The 22,577-nt window shown below is 38.9% G+C and overlaps 1 protein-coding gene across 1 annotated transcript; it reads left to right on the top strand.

The window, feature by feature from the left end:
- Positions 1-7,411: 7,411 nt before the first annotated feature.
- Positions 7,412-20,937, top strand: LOC108105260 (probable serine/threonine-protein kinase yakA). Its single transcript, XM_017211740.2, has 3 exons — positions 7,412-8,140; positions 12,517-13,179; positions 15,993-20,937. The coding sequence occupies exons 2-3, from the start codon at positions 12,549-12,551 to the stop codon at positions 18,110-18,112; spliced, it is 2,751 nt and encodes a 916-aa protein (XP_017067229.2). The 5' UTR covers positions 7,412-8,140; positions 12,517-12,548; the 3' UTR covers positions 18,113-20,937.
- The last annotated feature ends 1,640 nt before the right edge of the window (positions 20,938-22,577 follow it).

Below are 22,577 nucleotides of genomic sequence, written 5' to 3'. Positions count from 1 at the left end.
CTAATTATTTGCCGACGTCAAGTTCATGAGAATTTGAAAGTCTCGAGGAAAAAAAACAAAAAATATACACAAAACTATGACGTCGCTAACATCTAAACAAATCGAAAATGTGTGGGGTGCTAAGTAAACAAGGCCTATCTATATGTCGGTTCTGTATAGATTTTGGTTGGTCTAAATTTAGGCTTGCAATTTCTGGTTCGTCATGGAAAGGCAAGAGGTTTCTAAAAATACTATAGAGGAAATAAGAAAATGGGCCACTAAATCAATAAAAACCCCACCAAACAACGCGACACACTTCAGTTTGAATCAGAAAAATTCCAACATTCGACAACACTGCGAACATTAAAAATTACAAGATATATCAGGAATGTCTCGGCTGTAAGGGATATATATCTAGATATATCTATATAAATATAAAATTAATGGCAATCTGGCAGCGTAAACATGAGAAAATTTGTTCTTCTCTAGACTAGCCGTGTGTGTGCCTCTCTTGGCCCATTGTCCCACAAGCAGATAGTTTTCTGTCATTAGCTCAAGATGCGACTGCGAGGGCCTGCCATTCCATTCCATCCATATGGCTGGGATGGAAAAGCGGAAAGCTGAAAATTAATGATGCAACTGTGAAGTGTGTCACGGATGCCACCAAAATGCTAGAGAACCAAAAGAGATATTTCCTCACAGATATATACGATTTCCTAGCCAAAAAGCACTCACAAAAGGCCAGGAATCTACTCATTAGCAGCTGACAATATTGGAAATTGGTTCACATTTTGCCCGGTTGCCAGGCCCCTCTGTTTTTAGGCTTTTAATCAAATAGATTTATACATATATATCCTTCGATATCTCGAAAAAGCTTTAAGGTATACCAAATACTCGTCGTCGGTGAGACTATATTTAGCCGTGTGACATCTATATATCCGTGTATATTATGCTGATTGACGCACAATGCTCTTGAGAGTGAGTTCTGTGACGTTGCCCGACTTATCTATATCTATACCTTTATCTATATAGTTACATGTACGCAGCTTTATCTCTGTTATCCATAATCTGTGACGTTCATGCCAATTGATAAGGGGGAAAAGGACCATATTTGCAAATTAACGAGGGAAAATTTGGGTCAGAAGTGACAAAAAAGTTGGTAACAAAGCCAAACAAAATGTTGCAAAATATATGATTTAAATACAGACTTAAATACAGATGTAAAATTCCTGAACATTTGGCAAGCAGAAAAATGAAAAGATTTTCTCAAAAACTCTTAAGAACTCTATAATGCCCAAAGTAAGCATGAAAAACCCACGGAAATGCTTCTCATGAAAAATAGCCCACTAAGCCAAATAAAAACAATGAAAATCAATCATAAAACACAGAACTAAAGATCATTCGGCCGTATGCAGGCTGTAAAAAGTTGCGCATTTGTCACAATTCTAAAATTAAAATGCCCCTAATATCTTTCATTTTCGGCCAGCACAACAAATCGTAATATAAACTATCAACGGCATTTAGTGGGATTAACTTTTTGTGGCCGAGACGGCAGTGTCATAAATATCTAAAAGCGAAAGAAAAAAAAAAAAACAGAAATCAAGAAAACCCTGCCCATGCACGCCCCATAAATAAAGCCATTAAAATGGAATTCAACGAATTTTCAGCAAGCGAGCGAGGAAAATGCAATATACCCAATCCATCAAAAACAAGAAATAGATAAAAGAAAAAAAAAAAAGCACAGAAAAATGCAGTGGATGCTATTTTCTCCACCCATGTGATTTGCCAATCATCATTGTTTGGATCTATTTTTAATTTTCACCCAAAAGCCAAAAATTGAACGTCATTAGATAGGTGGTAGTAGTGTGTAGTGTGTTTTCCTTTTAAAATTACCTTGACCGAGCGCGCTGAAAATAACAAAAGGAAAAGAAAAGAAAAACCTAAAAATAGATATGGGGAAAAATCGACGTGAGCATCTAAAGCAAGCGAAGCTGATTAAGCGCCACAGAATTTATGAACTTGACGTGGAAAATTTATATTGTAATTATTTTGCTATTTGCATGCGGCGCTTTTCACGTCATTTCCCTCTCTAAGAAGAGATAGAGAGAGAGATCGATGAGGAGGATTTGCCAATTGGTATCTTTCGGTTCTCTCTGCAGTTAATTGTTTACTGACGTATCCGAGAGATCGCCGGCAGACCGCCCGCTGACTTTGGCCAATTTAGGTCTTGTTTTCCTGGCCGGCACACTCTGTTTTTTTCTCTCTCTCTCTCTCTCTAGCATATATTTTCCCCCAGCTGATTTTCCCTCTTCTTCAACCAGCTGCTGTCAATCTTCGGCAAAAATAATAATAAAATAAAGATGAACGAGGGAATGGTTTCGTTTTGATTTGTTTGGGTTTCTGGCTAAATATGTTCGTTGGGCCAAAACAAGGCAATTTTATAATTAGTTCGTGTGAGGCACGCGTTTTATATTTAGATGATTGCCATGTTTTGCAGGAGATCAACATAAATAGAGCATGAGTACTTATCAAACAGCAATTCGTGCAATCTATTTTTGATGCCATACTATTTGACCCACTTTCACCATCGGTGCCAGGCAGCAGCTTATTCCTAATTGGGCTTCCTCTCAGTTATTATTTATGAATATTCATGTTTGTGCCAAAACTCATTCAGTTTGCAATTAAACAAAAGCCATGAGACCAGTGGGCAGACGCCAGTTGGCCAAAAACAATTGCCAGACAGTTGGATTTAAGCTTTCCAAAATTGTTACTGACAAAGTGGACAAATGCCGAGAAAGTGTTAACTATGGTGTATAGATATTGTGGAAAGTCCTGAATAATGTATTAATCTAGATAAGAAAAATATGGATTAAATTGTATCTTAAAAGTTGAAGTTGAACCAATTTAAAAATCAGCTTAAGATAAGTTTTGAGAATACCAAAAGTGCTTTTACTTCTTTTTTGACAAACTCAACAAAATCCAAAGGTTATTTATTAAAAATCCTCCAAAATAATCTTCTAAATAAAAGTTAATTTTTCAATTTAATTGCCCATAAATTATCACCCCCTAATCAAGTCAAGCCAAGACTTTTCCAAAGAAGCCTCTACACTATAGTTAATACCACTAATTATCTTACTAATTTTCTAAATTTTATGCACTTGTTTTGGAATACTGACAACTAATAAAAAAAATCACAAAAATCAAATTTAATTCTCACCTCATTTTTCGCCTTCAACGGGTAGCGAGGGGGGGCTAAGGAAAATGGCGCTGGAGATGTCTCTCAATCTTCGTGTCCCCCTTGATTCTCCACCCACTCCATGTCGCCTGCTCTATATCAGCCAATGGAATATTTTTTCGGGGTCTCTAAATGTTTAAATTTCTAATTTGTGTCTCTGAACAGCAATATTTCCCCCCCTTTCGGCTGTTGACTGCAGCAATTTACGGCAACATGCCAAGATCATAAAGCATATTATGATGCTCATAAATTAAATCAAATAAAATATACGAAAAAGTATATTCAAAAATTTTATTTATGAATTTTACAAAAGAAAATCACTAAAGTCAAACAATATTTGAACTTTTTCTTTCTGCCCCAAATTATAGATTTTATGTCCTGACAAGAGTTTTAAGCGCTATCAAAATGTTGGAAAAATCACAAAAAAAAAAAAAAAATAAATATTGTAAATAAATTTATTCACACCTTAACTCTAAAGACGACGCCCACTTGGCGATTGGTTTATGGCTCTCACCTATATGGCCGAAACCAAAATGAAGTTGGCTTGCGTAATGCGCAGCAACAGCAACAGCAACGGCAATCAAGTGCGTTTCAATCGGAGTGAAAACTGGACAAAAGCCCCCATTGGCAGCTGCTTAGGGCCAAGAAAACAAAACAATTTCAGTACCAATCCAAAGACTTGCCAACCAATAACAAGTGAATAGAAAGAGGGAAAAATATATACATATATCTATATATATAAGTAAGTATCTTAAAGATACATATAGAGGTATTGAAGTGGAAGAGGGATGGCAGTAAACTAGTTGCATTGCCAGTCAATACGCTTTTAATTACGGCCCACACGAGAGCTGTAACTCAAAAGTTGCCCTAACAAAACTTTTCACCATTTACGGCAAAACTCAGACCTTGGCTAAAAAAAAAAATAGTCACTCAGACACAAGCCCGGCTTGGCATTGATGCCAATGTTTGTTTGTCTGTTAGTTTTGTTTGTTTTTTTAAGTTTTTTTTTAAAGTTTTTTCTCTCTGTCTTGTATCTGGGCGCGTGCCATGTGTCATCTGGCTTGCGACTTGCGAGTTGCGACTTGCGACTATCTAACGCCTCTGCCTCATCAGACGTCTCCCCAATTGACCCACGCACGTTCAGCGTTCTCAATGAGATAACACGGCTGAGGAAACCCACACATCTGTGAAATTGGCATATAGACAGATATAGATATCAATACAATGTTGGATATTCAGATAGGCAATGCCATCACGAACAGAATTTACCTGGAAAAAGGGTGAATAAATTACCTGATCAAGGGGATTTTTCAAGAACTTAATATTAAAATAAAGCTCAGTTTTTCTTATATTTTTGAAATTTAAAAAGGTTTCAAAAGTTTTCTCTTTAGTTAAAGAGCTTTGTAAGTCTTAAAAAATCAAAACATATATATCCAAGCATAAGTACATCCATTTATTGCTCAATTAATTGTAACAAATTCAAGTTTCTTTTATCTTTAAAGTCGAAGTGTACTTGCAACACCTTTCCCATTTAACATTAAAAGCAAGGAAAAAAGATTTCGCTTACTTAAGCTTTTCTACAATGCCTACCTCAACGCCAAAAAACATTAATTAGTTTGTTAAGGCCGCCAAAGAAAAAAAACAGCTAACAATGAATGTAAGAGCAAATCTGTTGAGGCATGTTTATTGGCGACCTGAACTTGTCCTGGGTGTGCTGGCACTGCTGATGTGCTACCAAATTGAGGAAAAGGTGCAGTGGCGCGCTACCAGTCATCACCTGTGCGAGCTCAGCTGGTCTTAAAATTAAAGAACCGCCCCCACTTACACATCCATACTGCCGAATGGCAACCAAGCATGTCCATCTTTGGATGAATGGCAATCAGACAGCCAGGCAGCAGGCAGCAAATAATTTACAATGGCCACAAAATTGTATTTTTAGATTGTGCAAACTATTTTCGTGGGTGTTTTGTCAGGGGCTGGGCACAGAAGCACCTCTTTCCCCCTTAAGAAAACAACAACAACAACAACAACGAACGTCATAAGAAAACTTATAGAAATTTTGTGAATAGATTTTTCTATATTTAGCGTAATGAGTTTGAATTTTCCTCGCTATTGACTTGATGAAAATCGCACAAGTTTTAATGGGCGTACGTTGGCCTACAGGTGGCCGACGGCCTCAACGCCTCCCTTTTCATCTCATTATTTTTCGCTATATAACCATCTCTTGTTCGAATCGTATCCCCTTATAGATTCCCTTGCGGAATCGGTCAGCATTATGTGAAGGTTAAAAATAATCGGGAGCGTATGCGATTTGTATTTATTTTGTTTGGCAAAAAACTTTCACAAATGAGGCAAAGTTCTATTTTTGGGTGGGGGCGCATATGAATGTATCTGTATCTGTATCTGTATACGTATCCCTTGTGTATCTGCCAGATATCTGACGTACTCAGTTGTTGTCTGGTGTTGAACTTTTAGCCGGCAAAAAAGAAAAGGAAAACAATTTCCCAGGTGTTTATTTTTAGGTCATGGCGTGTGCTCTAATCAGAAGACCAAAATTTATTCGGGTGAGATTGTGGCTTACCAGAGGTTTGCTAATGAAGCCAAATCTCTTTTGAAATGAAACTTAAAAGTTCAAACTGTGAAAAGTATTTGAATTTCCTTTCTATCTTCTCTAGAATTGAATTTTTGCACTATTTCCCGCTGCAATTTTGTTTATGTTTCCTACTAAAAACACAGCCGAATAAATGCCACATGCACATTGCACATCTGACGTGCAACCTTGTCCTTAGCACATGAAAACTGTTGTTTCATTTACAATGTGAATGTGAATGATAAACATATGAACCGAAATTCCAAATGCTGTCAATGGAATTTTGGGAAAAACAGACAGAAACTGAACAGCAAAACAGGGAAATTACTGGAGGAAATTTGGGATGATGATAAATTGAATGTTCGATTGGAATTTCAAATTGGAACTTTGTAATAATCAATATCTTGTTAAATATAAGGTTACTCGACATTCTGAAAAGATATTCTTAAAAAATGATTACCTTCAGCAGAGAAAATCTTATTTTGATTACTTCTTATCATGGCATATTTTCCATGGATCTATTTTTAATACACTTATAGTTTTTTCTGCTATATTTTATATCACTCTTTTAAGATCATATTTGAAATATTCACTCAGGCAGAAAAGTGCCTTTAACGCCAATCTCATAAATCAATCAACCTGAGAACTCTTTAATAATATTAACTTCCCACGAAAATCACTCAACAGAACTTAAGTTTATAACCCTCCCTAACCACTCAAGTTACGCATATAAATGATCCACATTTAATTTACTGCCTTAAACTTCTTTACAAAAAACCAAAGAATTTTCCATCCCTGACCTTTTCTATACAAAGAGACACCTTAACTGTGAAGTATTTCGGACAGCTACTTGCCAAAACACTTGCTGCCCCTCAACTATTTTCCAAACAATTTTCCACCCTGACCTTTCGTTAGGCAAGATAGGAAGAAAACAAAAGTATCTCTCAGATACAAATGCCAGACATTAGGCACCGAAAATCTATCCATAAATGGTCAAGTGAATCATTTGTTTAGAAATTCTGGTACATTTTTGGCGGCCGGCTCATGCAAACAAATGCGGATGGAGCTCGGTTGTTTACGTCGATGCAGAAATTGCCATGGCTAATGGGCCGCAATTTTCGCGCACACCGATGACGTATTTCGGGAAATCATAACATTTGCCAGCCGCTAAAAGTCTCACACACAACCAAACACACACACGCACACTCAATATATATATATATATATATATTATAAGGGGGGTACCTGTTGTATTATTTTTACCTCAAGCGAGACCAGAGAGAGAGCGAATTCCAATTCGAATTCGAAAAAGATTAAGAAAGAGAGTAGAAGATAGAGAGAGACAAGGCGAGAAACTCACCACGGCGGAAAGGCCTGGCAAACTGTTGATTGGCTGGAGTGCGCGTGCGCGATGAAAATGGCTGCAGTATAGGGAGGCACCAGACCTACGATTGGATCGGCAACGGGCCGCCAAACCGGCCGTTTATGCTATATGCCACCAATACATATATACGCATGTATATGTGCCATGGTGACGTCGATGACGAGCTTCGATGATTTCCCCGCCACAGAAACAGAGGGAGAGAGAGAGAGAGAGAGCGGGTTATTTTCCCATTCGATTTCGACTTTTTGAGGCGCGTGCCGCCCGAGCAGAGGGGCATTATGTTTGTGGATAGCCGCCGAGCTGGGGCACTACGTTCTGCATTGGTATGCGTGAGCGGGCAGCGATGTTGAGTTTCATTCATAAAAACCGAAAGAGGGCGCATCTCGTGCCTCAGTTGTGTTCGGACAAGCAAACGCGACGGTTGAAATAGAAGAAGCTAAAAGGCAAGCCCAGCGCAAGCTAGCAAAAGATATCAAGAAAATCACACAGCGAACATTACATATATCCAACGTGAAATATCTTATTGGAAAATCTCAAAAATAAATACAAAATAACAAAACGGTTTTGTGAAGTGAAAAATTATATAGCAGTGCCAAAAGAAAAACAAAAAAACAAAGAAAACCAAAAGCAAGAGATACTTGCTTATCAAACTAAAACTTAAAAGTAAAAGTGAAAGGATATTTGGGCAGTTGTGGCATGAATGAAAGCCAACAACAACAACAACAAAAGCAAGAAGAGCCACAGCCACAACCACAGCCGCATAAGATGATTACACGAGCAGTGGGCTTTATTGATTTTTTGGCCTCGCAGTGAGAACGAGAACGAAACTTTTCGTGAAACTGACAGTGAAAATACTTTAGACTCGAGTCTAAGAGCAAGCAAAAGCCGACAAGGCTACAAAAGCCAAAGGAAAATCCCTTTGAATTCTTCTGCAAGTGCCATTGCGATCCAGGTGGGTGTTAATAGTGATGTTAAAACAAACTATTTTCGTGATTTGTGTGTGTGTCATATTAAAAATTCATTTTAGTTTTTGAATAAAAATGAAAAATGTTGGCTGTGTTTTGGGTTGAATTATTGGTCAACAAATTAAATTTATAAGATTGGTAACAGAGCATAAATTCTAATGTGATTTATCTGTTCCTTTTCGAATTGGAAACTTAATGTTGTGTGAAGAACAATTTTTCGAGATTTCTTATTGGCATTGGATTGGCTTGACTTTTAGATAAATTTAAAGATTTAAAAAGGAAAAAACAAGAAATTATGAAAAATTGTTAATAAAAAAGAAATCCTTAGGAAACGTCGTCTCAAAAAATAATTCACTTTTCACATTCATTGGCAACCAAATACACTTTCCTGTTCTTTTAACCTACAAGCTTGTTGCCAGCCATAAACCTAAAAATATGTATATTTTACCAATCATATATAGAATCCCTTGCCTTCTCTAACCATTCAGTTTATATTATTTTTGCAGATTTAGTTGAAAGATATAAAAATTCATTTAACGCATAATAAAAATTTCTGCACGTTATTTAGATAGCACCTGGGAGCAGGCACAGCGAAGCGGGCAAAATTTACGACTGCAACTATGTATTCCTGAAATTTATGTTTAGCCTGGGGTAGAAGTGTATCTTTGCATTAGCCATTTGCAGTTTTTGTAATTAAATTATTGTCATACACTTAGCGCTCAATTAAAATAGCAATCTGCTCACTATTTTTCCTCATGTTTACAATTTAATGGCAAATTTTTGGTACGTCTGCATTCCCCAAAGACAGATCCCACAGTTTCGTAACGTCCACCCCCAAAAAACTTTTCCCGCTAATGCATTTTCTTAGTGACGGTTTTTAATGCCAGCCAAGCGTTCGAAATGGAAAAACAATTAGCAAAACGATTTACATGCAGCCTCCCATAACCAACGAAAGAAAATCTCTGCCGATCATTTATCAATTGTTTTTTTTTCTTCAAGCTTTTCCATCACTTTTCGTCAATTTTTCGTATTTAGAAAATTAATTATGAGATCAAAACAAAAGGTGCCGACTTGCGCTGTTGTGATGGGTCATACTAAAGTTCATTTAACACTTGCCAATGTGGCAACTTTGACATCGTGCGCCTCCCCCTACCCACAACTCCATTTGATTTTCCACAACTTTAAGTGACCAGAAAAGAAAAACAAAGCAAAGCCTGAAGTTGCCGTCGGTGAGTTGTTTTGGCTGCCAAGTCAAACAAGAAAATTTTCATTTAAGTGCCCACTAAAATGATTTCGAACAAAGAAGCAAAAAAAAAAAAAAAGAAAGAAAATCAGGAAAAAAAATCTTTATAAAAATATACATATTCGGCGGGGCATGGTGGTGTTGTTGTTGTTGTTGTTGTTGTCTGGCCCGCGGCTGTTTATTTTCATTAATTGTTCTCATGAGGAGGGAAAACAGGCAACCAGAGCTGTTGGCATGAAAAGTGTGACAAAGTGTTACGCATGCAAAAGACGGCGGCAAAAGATACATTTTCATGTTGTCCATGTTAACTTGTTGGACACTCCTGGTGAAGGGAGATGCAAGAGGTGGCTGGAAGAGGGGGTTCCTGCTCCCGCTGTGTGAATGATGGACTTTGTTGCCGCCCGGCCATTCCATCATCGTTTCGTTTTGGCTCCGTGTCGCATGCAACTTGCATGTTTTCTATCTATGTATCTGCAAGATACTTTTACTCCACACACACACTTGACTAATGATCGCCATCCCTTCTCCTTTAAACGTTTCTCCAATTTCTTTTCATATTAATAACTAAAGAAAACAAAAAAAGAAGTATCTGTAGAAAGACAAGAAACTTGTATTATTATTGTTATTATTAATTGAGATATTTTTTTTACCAAGGTTGGGAATGCAAATCTTTCGATATTTGAGTACAAGCCAAGATCTCCCGAATGAGAGACAACACAGACTTGTAGTTTATTTTTGGAGCCGTTAAGTAGCCAAAGGTCGCTTAGCATGTCTCACAAAATTAATCCTCAATGAGGTCTTCAATGCTGCCAATGAAAACAAATGGTCAAAACGTAGAGTTTGGGGGTCAAGCCATGGCCTATAGTATGAGCCCCTCCTCATATTGCCAAAGCAAACAAATTGGCGCCCATCTATCGGATTGTTAACACTCTCGACTCTCGGCTAAGTAAAAATAAAATAGAACCCCAAGAGTAACTTATGGAAATGGCTAGATCAGCGACAGCTGCAACCGGTTTGGCAAAACTTAATTAAAATAATATCAACATAACAATTTTTTTTCCATGCTCGGTCTTACCTCTTCCTCATCGAGCCGTTAAATGTATCTTTCGGATATCCATCTCACTCTGGCACACGGCCCACTGCCAATATTCATTCATGGCGAATAAAAAGAGATCTCGACTTGTCTGTCCTACTACACTAAAAACAAAATCAGGAAAAATGCTATGCAAAAATATGCAGAGTGAAAGAAGTCAGGGGATCCGGGCCGGAGACAAGATTTACAATATACATAAACGCAGACATTGGTTTGTCATAGTAAAGCTTGCCTAAGATGAACGTTTAGGTTAGGGGAAAAACTTCATAGTAGTAGCTAGTTGGATATTCCTCTAAAGATTCTGTTTAGAGGCAGTTTAGGCAGTTGCCACTGTAGACAAGCAAACAGCTTGCCGTGGCCGTTGTTGGTTTTTCTTGATTTTTTTTCTTCCTTTTTTTTTTATTTAAGGGAGTGTCAATTGTTAGCCAAGTTATTAAGAACCACAGGGGAAGACAAAGACCGGCCCAAGAAGTCCAAAGAGATGGAAGTGCCAGTTGGGCTCGATTCGATGCTCAAACAACCAGTTTTTGTCAGACGTTTTTGAGAGGTTCGAGAGGTATTGGATTTTATTTCGGCCGCCCGCGGATGATTCATGTGGCAAGAGGAAGGGAGAGAAGAAAAGATACAAATCTTTGATCGACTGTAAAAATTATTGACTCGAGCGCATAATTTTATGAATGAACATAACAGAGAAGGCACACAAAAGCCCAGCACGCGCGGTCCCAACACAAATGTATCTCATAGCCACACGTTGTAGGTATCTCTCACTGCTGCTGACTCTGTGGCCTACAGTTTTTTTTTTTTTTTTTTAATGTAATTTCACTCGCTCCGCCGTCTCGAGTGCACTTTGCCATGGAAATTATGCGTGAAATCTAATGTAAATAAAAAAGCAAAAGTGCCAAAAGCAGGACGCTCAAAATTTCGTTGCTGGCTTCTCCACATATATACTACATCCGACAGTCAACTACGCCGTGGCACGGTAGTTATTTTGGCGCATAGCTGCCTGTCAACACAAGTGCACTTGTAATGCAAATCAACGCGGTCAAGCCTTCGCCATGGAGTAAGATAAAAAAAAAAAAAAAAAAAAGGGGAAAAAATTGTAAAAAATAATAATAATAAAACAACACTTGAGAGCTTTGGAGATGACGCCACATCGAGCAGATTGAATGGCGGGGGAAGACCCAGACCCAAAACCAAAACCAAAACCAAAACTGAAAAACTCGTTGCAGATGGCAATCGCAATTTCGGTTAGTTTATCTGTGATAAACCAACAGGCAAAAACTACAAAATAATTAATAATAAGCCAAGTTTATGAGACATTTGTTTAGAAAAATTTAGCATCCGCTCGATTCGTTGATCAGAGACTAATTAAGACTTGCATAAGTTCGCTGCGTCAGTTGGGCAGTTGCGTAAGGTCACCGAATGACCCACTTCCCCCAAAGGGGGCTAAAGATGGTGACCCAAACTCAGGCCCAAAACCTGGACATCATGATGATGGGATCCATGGGAAAGACGGCTGTTCTACTTCTCAGGGCTGAGCCAAGTGCTTAATCGATCTTAATTTAATTGCCTGCGATCGTGGGCGCAGGAGGCGAAAGTCTGCGACGGTTTTTTTTTTTTCGTTTTTTTTCTCCAAAAGACAACAAATTAAATTGTTAAGTAATTTCACCACTTGATGACCCGTAAAGCATTCACTCACAGCGACTGGTTATGCAATCGAACAGCTGTCGTGGCAAATCAATTGAAAACCGAAGTGCGCGGCATTCGCATTATGATTTTGCATGAGTCCATCTGCGGTTACCAACTTTGATTACACTCGACATTTCGTCTTAAATTTTATGAAATATGTTATATATTTTCATATTCGGAATAAATGGTTGGGAATTATAAGCATATTGTTAGGGAACTTTGGATTTCCACAGGTCATACCATAACCAAATTCAGTTTTAAGATTACTTTTAACTTATAAGATACATCTTCTCAATTTCCCAAAAATCTAATTCGAAAATTTTCCCTTTTTTTTTTAGGCGGCGTAGCCCCTGGAACTCCATCAGCGGCCATGATCATGGAAGGGCTTGAAACCCTGGTGGCGCCAACCCATCACGCATTCCTGCTCACCGAGACGGCCGCGGCCGCTCACTTCAATGTGCTGAGCTTCGACACCTGTCTTTTTAAGACTAGCACGGCGGCCCAGAGCAGCGGGAGTCCATCGACTGCCACCTATCTGAGCCCGGCCCAATTTGGTGGCAATCACGGTGGTGCCAGCACTAGCAGCAACTCCCTGAACTCCTCCTCGGCGGCCTCCTCATCATCTTCATCCTCGTTGCTGCACTATACCACCGCGTCGGCAGCTGCCGCTGCAGCAGCCGCTGCCGCTGCCGCATCCGCTAATAATTCGGTGCTACGAGCTCGTAATCAAACGGCCACGCCAACTCAGGGCGGTAGTCCGGGACACGTGGCCGTGCAGCCGAGTGCCACCGCCAGTAGTGGACGCAGTTCGGCCTCGCATCTCAGCCTGTTGAACACCAGTGGTCAGCACAGTCCTGCTTCCTCGGCCGTCGAACAGGTGGAGGCCCACAAACAGCTGATCGAGGCGCTGCCGGGTGATCTCAACACTCCGGTGACCACGTCCAGCGATATACCTTCGTTCTTTGGTCCTACTACAGTGGTGGAACCACCGCCAATTACTGGTAAGTACTAGATACCGAAAAAGCTTAAATAAGTCCAAAAATATACAAAAAAAATGTAGGCTAACTTTTTCAGAAGTACGTACATAACTATATATAATTTAAAGCTATATATGTACTTACTCCTTGAACTATCATGATAGTTCAATATCATAATACACCCTATAAATCGTGGGATACAAAGGCCTCCAAACATTTATGGAGTTTTGCTTAGCTGCGCGCCATCGTCTGGGGAGAAACTCTCTGGCCGGTGAGGTTTCTTTATCTGCTGCTAATGGATGCAGCTTGCAGCTGCTGCCACATGCTGCAGTGGCAATGCCAGTTGCAGTCCGTAGTCGTATGGAGTCGGCAACTAATCCGTTGTCAGTCTTAAGTCTCAACATAAATCAGCCTCAGCGGAGAGCGAGCAGAAACTGTCGTTATGTTAGGCCATATCTTGACTTACTTCTGCTTTGGGCCACTCCAACATATCTTTGGCTTTAGCTTTGGCTTTGGCTTTGTCTTTCACCGGACGGACTTCCCTCAAGAAACCTTTTCTCCCTTGGGCTTGCTCCATTCGTCGAATCAACAAGTTCAAAATCCAAAATAAACATTCAAAAATCTTCAAGTACCAATTTTTTCCGAGGCATTTCTTTCTTTGCATATCTTCTGATTTGTTGATCTCGTTTTTAAATATTTCTTTTTCTTTTTCCTTTGTGTTTGTTTTTGTTTTTTTGTCTTAATAATATCATTTCGTATTATTAAGATATGGGTGGCCTCACATACGAGTATATACTTTTGGTCTTTGCTCACATAAATATAAATTAATAAAAATGCTGACATCCCGATGGCTATATCACCGTATAGACTTCATAAAATTTATGTCATAAAATTTTTATTTTTATTTTTTGCTCTCACTTTTCATTAATGTCAAATAAAAATTGAATTTTGCAATACTCACGACAGACACGACGCAGCGTTCTCATATTTCTAAGACTGCATAATAAAAATAATAAATAAAGAAACAACAACAAGAACAGCCAGCAACGTCGCTTAATTAATCTAAAGGCAACAACAACGGCGCATGTATTAAACATTTCCGTTCAGTGTCAATGTTTCGAGCGCAATTTTCTCACTAGAGGCTGCCTCAAGATACGCGGACATACCATATCGGTCTTGGACATATATATACATATATATATATATATATCTACAGACATATGGAGCTGCATTTGTAATTGAATTAAGGCAAAGCAAATAAAGTATACTAGATTTGCTGCTGCTATCAAAAACAATTGACTTTAATTGCTCTCTTTTTTTGTGTACCCCCCCAAAAGAATGACAACTTTTTCTTGAAGAGATCACAAAGATCCCATTGAAAATGCATAAAAACCAATGAGAGATGGTTGAGATTCTAAAATATGTTTTAGCTATAAAGTTAGTCAGAAGCCAAAAAAATGTCACTCATAAATTCTGGCCACAGCCCACGCAGCCAAGTCTTATATTTTTTTTCTACTTGGCCAAAAGCTAAGGCAGAGAAAGAGCTGCTAAAATCATAGACATGGGCAATTTTCAAATGAAAATCCATTAAAACAATTTGCATGACAATGATGGAGCGGCTTTTAATCGCCAAACTTGGCAAAGCTGACCATGTCTCACTCGTATTCGAGGGTCTTTGGATGAGTTGGTTTTTGGCTAAAAAGAGGATGGACAAAGGCTCCATATTGGCCAGAATGCGTCTCTGTTTTGGCCTGTCACAAAATGAAACATAATTTTCTTTATTTTTTGGTAGAGAGGGGGACATAATTTGCCCTGACAGCATTAATGGGGCTTGCAAATCTATATATATATATATATATATATGTGTATAGACAAACTAGAAACAATAGAAACGCTATCGCGAAATTTTCTATGAATCCCCCCATGCCTGACTCTTGCCTCTCTCTGCCCCTTGCCAAACCCTCAACTAAAACCAGATTGATGTCGCAGCACATTAGGCGCATTGCAACTCAATCAATATCCAGGCTAAAGCTCAAGTCCAAGCGGCATTAATGACAACAATCGTGAGCAGTAAAAATCAAGAAAAAGAAAAAAGGAGGGAAAAAAAAGAATGAGATTCCCTCGGCCTGGTAGCCAGCCGCGTAATTAGTCTTCTCGCCGACACTTTTGCCTGGCCCCCAAACTGCAGCAACAACTGCAACTGTCTTCTGCCGGCGGCTGCTTCTGCATTTTTCTGGACTTCTCGACACTGGCACGATGAGCGATGATGCGACCTCCCGTGTCGTTCGATTTCCGCGAAATCAAAGCGCGCCCAGCTGCAGTAGCCCAGTGCCAATGCCGTTCAAGCGAACTGTGATTGATATCGTTGCAACAGCAACATCAGCAGCAGCAGCAGCATCAGTAGCAGCAACAACTGCCACACCAGCAACAACTTTAGCCACACCAGCAATCAAGCCGTTCAGGGCGATGATTTACTTTCCTATAATCGTATAACCTAAAATTTTACTTAGTTAAGGAAGCTCAATGAAAAGTTTTTAAAATTATTTTTGGAAGATTTTTCATGAAGGATTTCTAGAACAAGTTTACAAATATTATTAGGAACCTCTTTAAGATCTTGTTTCATTATTGACCTGAAAAACTTAGCCTAGTTTTCTTCATACGAATAGTAATTCTTTAACTCTAAGACAGAGAAAATCTATCTTTAAAGGAAATTTTAAAGAAAAGTTTATAGGAAACGCTATGAAGTTAAAGCTCTTAATTTTCGTTTATTTAATGATAAGTTCTCAGTGAAAAAACTTCGAAGCTAACCAAAACTATCTTCTCTCTTGCCATTCCAGGATCTATTGAATCCGAGGATCTCTCCTTGGAACCCCAAGTGGTATCTGTGGCCAGTCCCGTCTTGTCCCATTGCAGTCCATTGAAAGAAGAGCGCAGTACTCCGCCGGCTTTGGCAATTGTTAAGGAAGAATCAAGTAATAATAGTTGTAATATGTACCCACAACACAACAACAACAACAACAACACAACATCATCATCAACAACATCAACAACAACAACCACCACCAAACAGACAACCAGCGAAAGCAACAACAATACCGAGGGCGTTGGCTCACCCGGCAATCACACACAGTCACACCAACAACAACAGCTGCATCACAACAACAACAACAACAACACAAGCAACTGCCACCACAGTCACCAACAACAGCAGCAGCAGCAACAACAACAACAACAACACATGAGCTCCCCGCAACATCAATACCAACAACACCAAATATTACACCAACAACAACAATTGCCAAATCATCATCATCATCATCATCACCATCAACATCATCACAGTCAGCATCTACAACTCCAACAACAACAACAACAACAACAGCAGCAACAACAACAACGGCAACACCAACAACAGCCGCTACACCAACAACAACAGCAATTGCAACACCAGCAGCAACAACAACAACAACACCACCAACAACAACAACACTACCAACAACATGCCATACAACAACAGCAAGCACAACAACAGGCTAGCAAAATCTCATATCGTGGCATTTTCACCACCACAGGCAACGCGATGAATGCAGCAGCCGCCGCCGCCGCCGCAGCAGCAGCAGCCCAGCAGCAACAGCAACAACAGCAGCAGCAGCAGCAGCATCAGCAACAGCAGCAACTTCCCTCCCCCCAACTGGGCGTTTTGGCCGGGCCAATGTCACCGCCCTCAAACAGTTTGGGCAACAGTTGGGGTCTTCCCAGTCCGGATAAGACCATGTTCCAGCCACCCTTGTTCAGCTTGCCTGCTCATTATGCCACCATGCAACAGCAGCAGCAGCAACAACAGCAGCAACAGCAAGCGGCAGGAGCTGCCCCATCGCCCTACGACGACGGACGTGCCGCAGCAGCAGCGGCAGCCCAGCATGCTGAACTCTTGGGTCTGACCATGGACTGTACCCCTTTGTTGCTGAAGCAACCGCCACCAACTTACGCCGGAGCCTCTGCCGGATTCCCGAGCCTAAGTGACCTGCACACCAGCCACGAGCAACAGTTGCAACAGCAGCAATATGTGCGATCGCAGCCGAAATATCAATGGCTAGACTCACCAGCGGACTATGCCCAGCAGCAACAGCAAGTGCAACAACAGGTGCAACAGCAGCAGCAGCAGCAACAACAAACATTGGTGCTACCAGGACCCACTTCATCGGCCAGCTCCAGCAATGCAGCCTTGGGTGTCTTGATACCCAAACAGGAGAGCTATCCCGATATGCAGCCAAGTTCAAATGGCACTGGCTACTCAGCTGGATCTGGAGGAAGTTCGGCGGCAGCCGCTGCCGCCGCTGCTGCAGCAGCAGCAGTCCAATTGGCGGAATATAGTCCATCCACCAGCAAGGGACATGAGATTCTGTCCCAAGTCTATCAACAGAGCAGTGTCCCCTTGAAACTGGTGCCAGTGAAGCCACGTAAATATCCCAATCGCCCCAGCAAGACGCCGGTGCATGAGCGACCCTACGCCTGTCCGGTGGAAAACTGCGATCGTAGATTTTCCCGCTCCGACGAGCTCACCCGCCACATACGCATCCATACGGGTCAGAAACCCTTCCAGTGTCGCATTTGCATGCGCAGCTTCAGTCGCAGCGATCACCTCACCACCCACATTCGCACCCACACCGGCGAAAAGCCCTTCAGCTGCGACATTTGTGGCAGGAAGTTTGCCCGATCCGATGAGAAGAAGCGGCATGCCAAGGTGCATTTGAAGCAGCGCATCAAGAAGGAAAAGGTACGCGGCGAACAGCAGCAGCAACAACAACAGCAGCAACAGCAACAACAGCAGCAACAGCAGCTGCAGCAGCAACAGGAGCAACATCATCTGAGCCTGCAGCAACATCAACAGTACCAGCAACATCACCTGCTGCACTCCGCCGATTTGGCCATCGTAACGTCGAGTGCGAGCATGTAGAGACTACAGAACTCGACATCCAGGATTGATGATAAGGCCAAGGCACCGGTACCCAAGGTTAGTCTGGCCTTAGCCCTGGATCTCGACGAGAGCGCCTTTCCCTTCGAGCTGACATCGGACTATGGAACCCTGTCGCCCCTCACCAGTCCCAGGCAGTATAATTACGTGTGGGTTGGCCAGGATTCCAGTCAGCCCTTCTTCTACAAGGACAGTCAGGAGAAGTTGGGATAAACCAAAAGAATCCAAGGGAAAATCACAATCGCTGCTGCTGAATATAATCATATATATACACATACTGAGTTGTAGTCGTTAAAAATCGGGGTTGTGCTATCAGCAAAATTCTATGCAAGACATTAAATCATAAAAGAAGATACAATATAGCCTAGATAATATCACAAGATCCAAGGTCAAGGAATCGGATAAATCGAGAAAAACAAAAAGCAAAACAGAGTTACTAACCAATACAAAGCCTAACTAAAGCAAATTGATGATTACTAATTATATTCGATGTAATTGAAAAAAGAAAATGGGAAAATATTTAACTTATGTCTCTAATACTGTGATCTCATGTGTAATAATTATTAATTTTAATTTCCTTAAATAACTGCAAATAACCAGAAATAATTTTAAAAATTATAATCCTTTCGCCTTTGCCTAGCTAATGTTCATTTTTTAAAAATGCTAACACACAAACACACACACACAACACTAATTTATTGCATTTTAAAATAATTATATATATATATATTATATATTATAATTATTAACTTATTGTCTTAAAGGTTTAGATTTAGGTTTTAACATACAGAAAACACAAAATTTGAACACACAAATCTTAGCATATCATTTTCTCCTCTAAGCATTATAAATTGCATAAGTTAAAAACAAAAAATTACTTTAAAAATCGAATAATGCAATTTTCGTGTGCTAATTATATGTAAAAAACAGAAAGAAAAGAAAGAACAAGAAAAAATTGTTTAACAAAAACGAAAACTTAAATTTGAAAAATGCCCCAGTGTACTTCCTTAATTGATTCGAAATCAAAAATGGCAAAAACGAAAATTCAAATTTTATATTATCTATTTTATTTTTAAATAATTATATGTTCTATCTACTGTAGAAAGGAATTTCTTTTTAGTTTAAGTTTAATTTTAAGTTGAATTAATTTTTATATTATTATTAGTTTAATTTACTTTTGAAAATATATAACGATTTTTTAAAAAACATATTTGTTTTGTGTTCTTTTTTTGGTTTTTGTTTCATTTTTCAGTTTGAAAAAATCTTAAGAAATATAAAAAACGAATGGTGCATGCTAAATAGATGGTTTCGGTTTGCAGGATTTGGCAATAAGGATCGAATAAGAAAATTGTTAAGCGTTTCGTAGGTGTTAGACAATAGAAATATTGAAAAAACGTTGAGTACAAGAAAAAGCTTTCACTTCTCGTTTAGAATCTTTCCCCAAAACTATTTCCCTTAGCTATATAGATTTTCGTATGGCTATGAATCACAAAGTATACCTATAAAATAAGTATAAATGAATTAAGATTAAACTTAAAGTTGAAGTTCAGCTTATTCTGAATGAGTCTGGCGCCTCAAAAACCACAGCCTAACGAACATGAAACGAAGTAGAAAATTAAAATGGAACTCTTGTGCCACTTGAAAAATATATACATAAATCTTTATAAAGATATATAAATGCAGAGAGCAACGATAGCTGAAATACGAATGTAACGAATGGTTTGAGAATGTTTTAAATTCGGATCTATTTTATAGCAAAAATAATGGTACACATATATTTTGCATAGCCGCTAAAATCAGACACAAATTAGCATTAGGAATGTTTAAACTAGCAGCTAGGTTAAAGGGCAGTGCCAATAAATAAGAATAAAAGAAGAAAACAAAACACTTTCCAAAAAAACAAGAATAATATTAATCTATATATTTGTATTGAAAGTTTGTCATTTCTTAGCTAGTGTAATGTTCGAAGTAAGTCACAAAGTATCCAGAAAATACAAATGAATGTGTGAAACTTATGTGCCATCAAGAAAATAATGAAACTTATAAAAACCGAAGAACACAAAAATATATATATTTAGTAAGAGAAGATTTTGGAATTTTAAACGTTGTGATTTATATTGTTCATTTGATGCATGGTTCAGTGTTAATAATTAAATCAATAACTATTATTCAGTCATTTATCCAGAACGTAACAAAAAAACAATGGGCAAAGCTTATATCCATAGGTGTACTTAATTGTGTAAATATGTAGATGTTGCTTATGGACAGTTTTTCTTCCATACATAAATTATACATATATATATACAAATATATATATATGAATGTGAAAATTCACTTGGATAAATGTATTTTATTGATGCATTCTTAGCTAGACAACAATTATTCGTAGCTAAGCAGAAAAATCACAATTCAACATGCTCAAATGGTGAAGCTTGCAAAAATGATTTTTTGTAGTTTTCGCATTGCAGTTCAAATTTAATTTGTTTGTGCGTTAAATACATAGTTATATAAGCGTTTCTTAATGTTTTTTGTGTGCACATTATGTACTTAATTACCATCTAAAAGAATATATATATACATTAAGAGACTCTCAATTCGTAAACTCTAATTTCCAAGACTGTCTTTGTGTTTAGATCGTTAAGTCTGTCAAATTGGTTCTATCATCCAAAAACTATATCAGTTTTTCTTATAAATTCAACATCTAATATATATATATATGTATATCCCTAAACATAAGTTGATATTTTATGTCAAAAAACTAAACTAAACAATATTCAAATTATATATTTAAAATACAAGAAAATATGCAAATTTGGCGAAAACACTTTTTGAACAAATTAAAGAAACGAAATTTTAAATTTAGTTAACCAAAAATGTTTTTTTTTTTTTGTAAATTTAAACCTATTATAATATCTCGTTCACGTTCTGGGGCGAATTGGATTCCGTTCTGGTCATATAAATTAGTTAGGCATTCGTTTCAATAAGCCATATCGTGGCCATATATAGCGAAATGCAGCCCCAATAAAAAGCGCAATAAAATTGAAAATAATAGCCAAAGCGGGGCAGAAGACGACGACACGGACGATATATGCCAGCACTCAAAACTAATGAAATGTTCCAAACTCCAAAAGCGATTGCAGCCACCAGCAAAAGTCGACTGACCAGAAAAGAAAGAAAAGCTCATTCGGTGTGTTGATTCCTCCTCTCCAGATCTGCTCCTGCTCCTGCTCCACCTGTTGCCACCGATCAGTGATCGTTGGTGGAATGGAGAAGGCCGGCTGGGCTGCCAGCAGCGACAGGCGCATGTCGGGCCTAAAATTCTTCAGCTTTTCTGGTTGCCAAAGACGAGCAGCCAATGTCGGGGACGCGGCAAAAGTTATGAGCGCAATTCTCTCGTAAAAATGCAAAAAGGAAAGCTTTTCGGAGGTAGCAAAAGATGAAGTGGAGATGCTCTTAAAAGGTCATGGAAAATATGATCAGGTATAAAATTTTGTTTTTTTTTTCAAAGGTCTTTTTAAAAATTCAAATAAATTTTCAAAAAGTTCATTTTTAAAGTCGTTTATCAACTTTTTCGTTTTTAGTAGGTTTTTTTATAATGTAGTCCAGGCTTGTGTATCATATTACAACAAGTTTTGTTCATTAATTCATGGAATATCAGCTTCTGAACAGAATTATAGGTTCTCCAGAAGTAATAAATTAGAAAATGTAGCGCCCTCTGTTTGTGATTTTTCTGATTAACATGCATGGAATATTTGAGGTGGCATTTTATATTCTTTCTCTTAGTTACACTTAAGATAGGCAACTATAACTTTGAATATTTAAAAAGGAATATAAAATATATCTACAAAACCATAAGTAAAGTCGATATTCCCCTTTCAACCAGAGCATCAAAATGCAAAATGCTTTCACGGCTGCTGCGGCTTCCACGTCTTTGGCCTCTCGACTGCCACAGTTAAGGTTCTGTGGCGGCAAACTCTGCCTTGACCGAAACTAGAAATTCTTGTCTGCACAGCAATCATCATTGAACGAGAGCAGCACCAGCACCAGCAGCAGCATCTGGAGAGGAAGGCTGGAGCTGGTGCTGGAGGTTCGCCTTGTGATTTGTGGGCTTGCGGTACAATTTGAGCCGCGAGCTGTGGCTACCAATGGCCAGTTGTTACCCGGGTTCCCAGTTTTTAGCTTATGACAGGCGCAAACAAAATTATTCTGAATATAGACGGCTGTAATCCCCATTCTCTTAACTCCAGTTTCTAGACGATGGTCAATCCTTGGCCAAGAGATGGAGCAGAAGCAGAAGCATCAGGTGATGAACTGTCGGCAGTCTGGGGAGGCACACACATGTGTAGTTGTCGTCTTAAGTGCGGCTATTTGACATGTTTAGGTGTTTAGATGGCATACCCGATATGCACCAAATTGATTTCGATTTGATAAGCTGCCACATTTCATC

Source organism: Drosophila eugracilis, unplaced genomic scaffold (genome assembly GCF_018153835.1).
Source record: "Drosophila eugracilis isolate 14026-0451.02 unplaced genomic scaffold, ASM1815383v1 contig_75, whole genome shotgun sequence".
In the NCBI taxonomy this organism is placed as follows: domain Eukaryota; kingdom Metazoa; phylum Arthropoda; class Insecta; order Diptera; family Drosophilidae; genus Drosophila; species Drosophila eugracilis.
This window is presented reverse-complemented; position numbering and strand designations above follow the sequence as displayed.

Bases quoted from the DNA above. Each gene is read 5' to 3' on its own strand.
- LOC108105260 (XM_017211740.2), top strand. From the start codon at position 12,549: ATGATCATGGAAGGGCTTGAAACCCTGGTGGCGCCAACCCATCACGCA. The intron at 13,180-15,992 runs GTAAGTACTAGA...TTGCCATTCCAG, and splicing joins GGAACCACCGCCAATTACTG to GATCTATTGAATCCGAGGAT.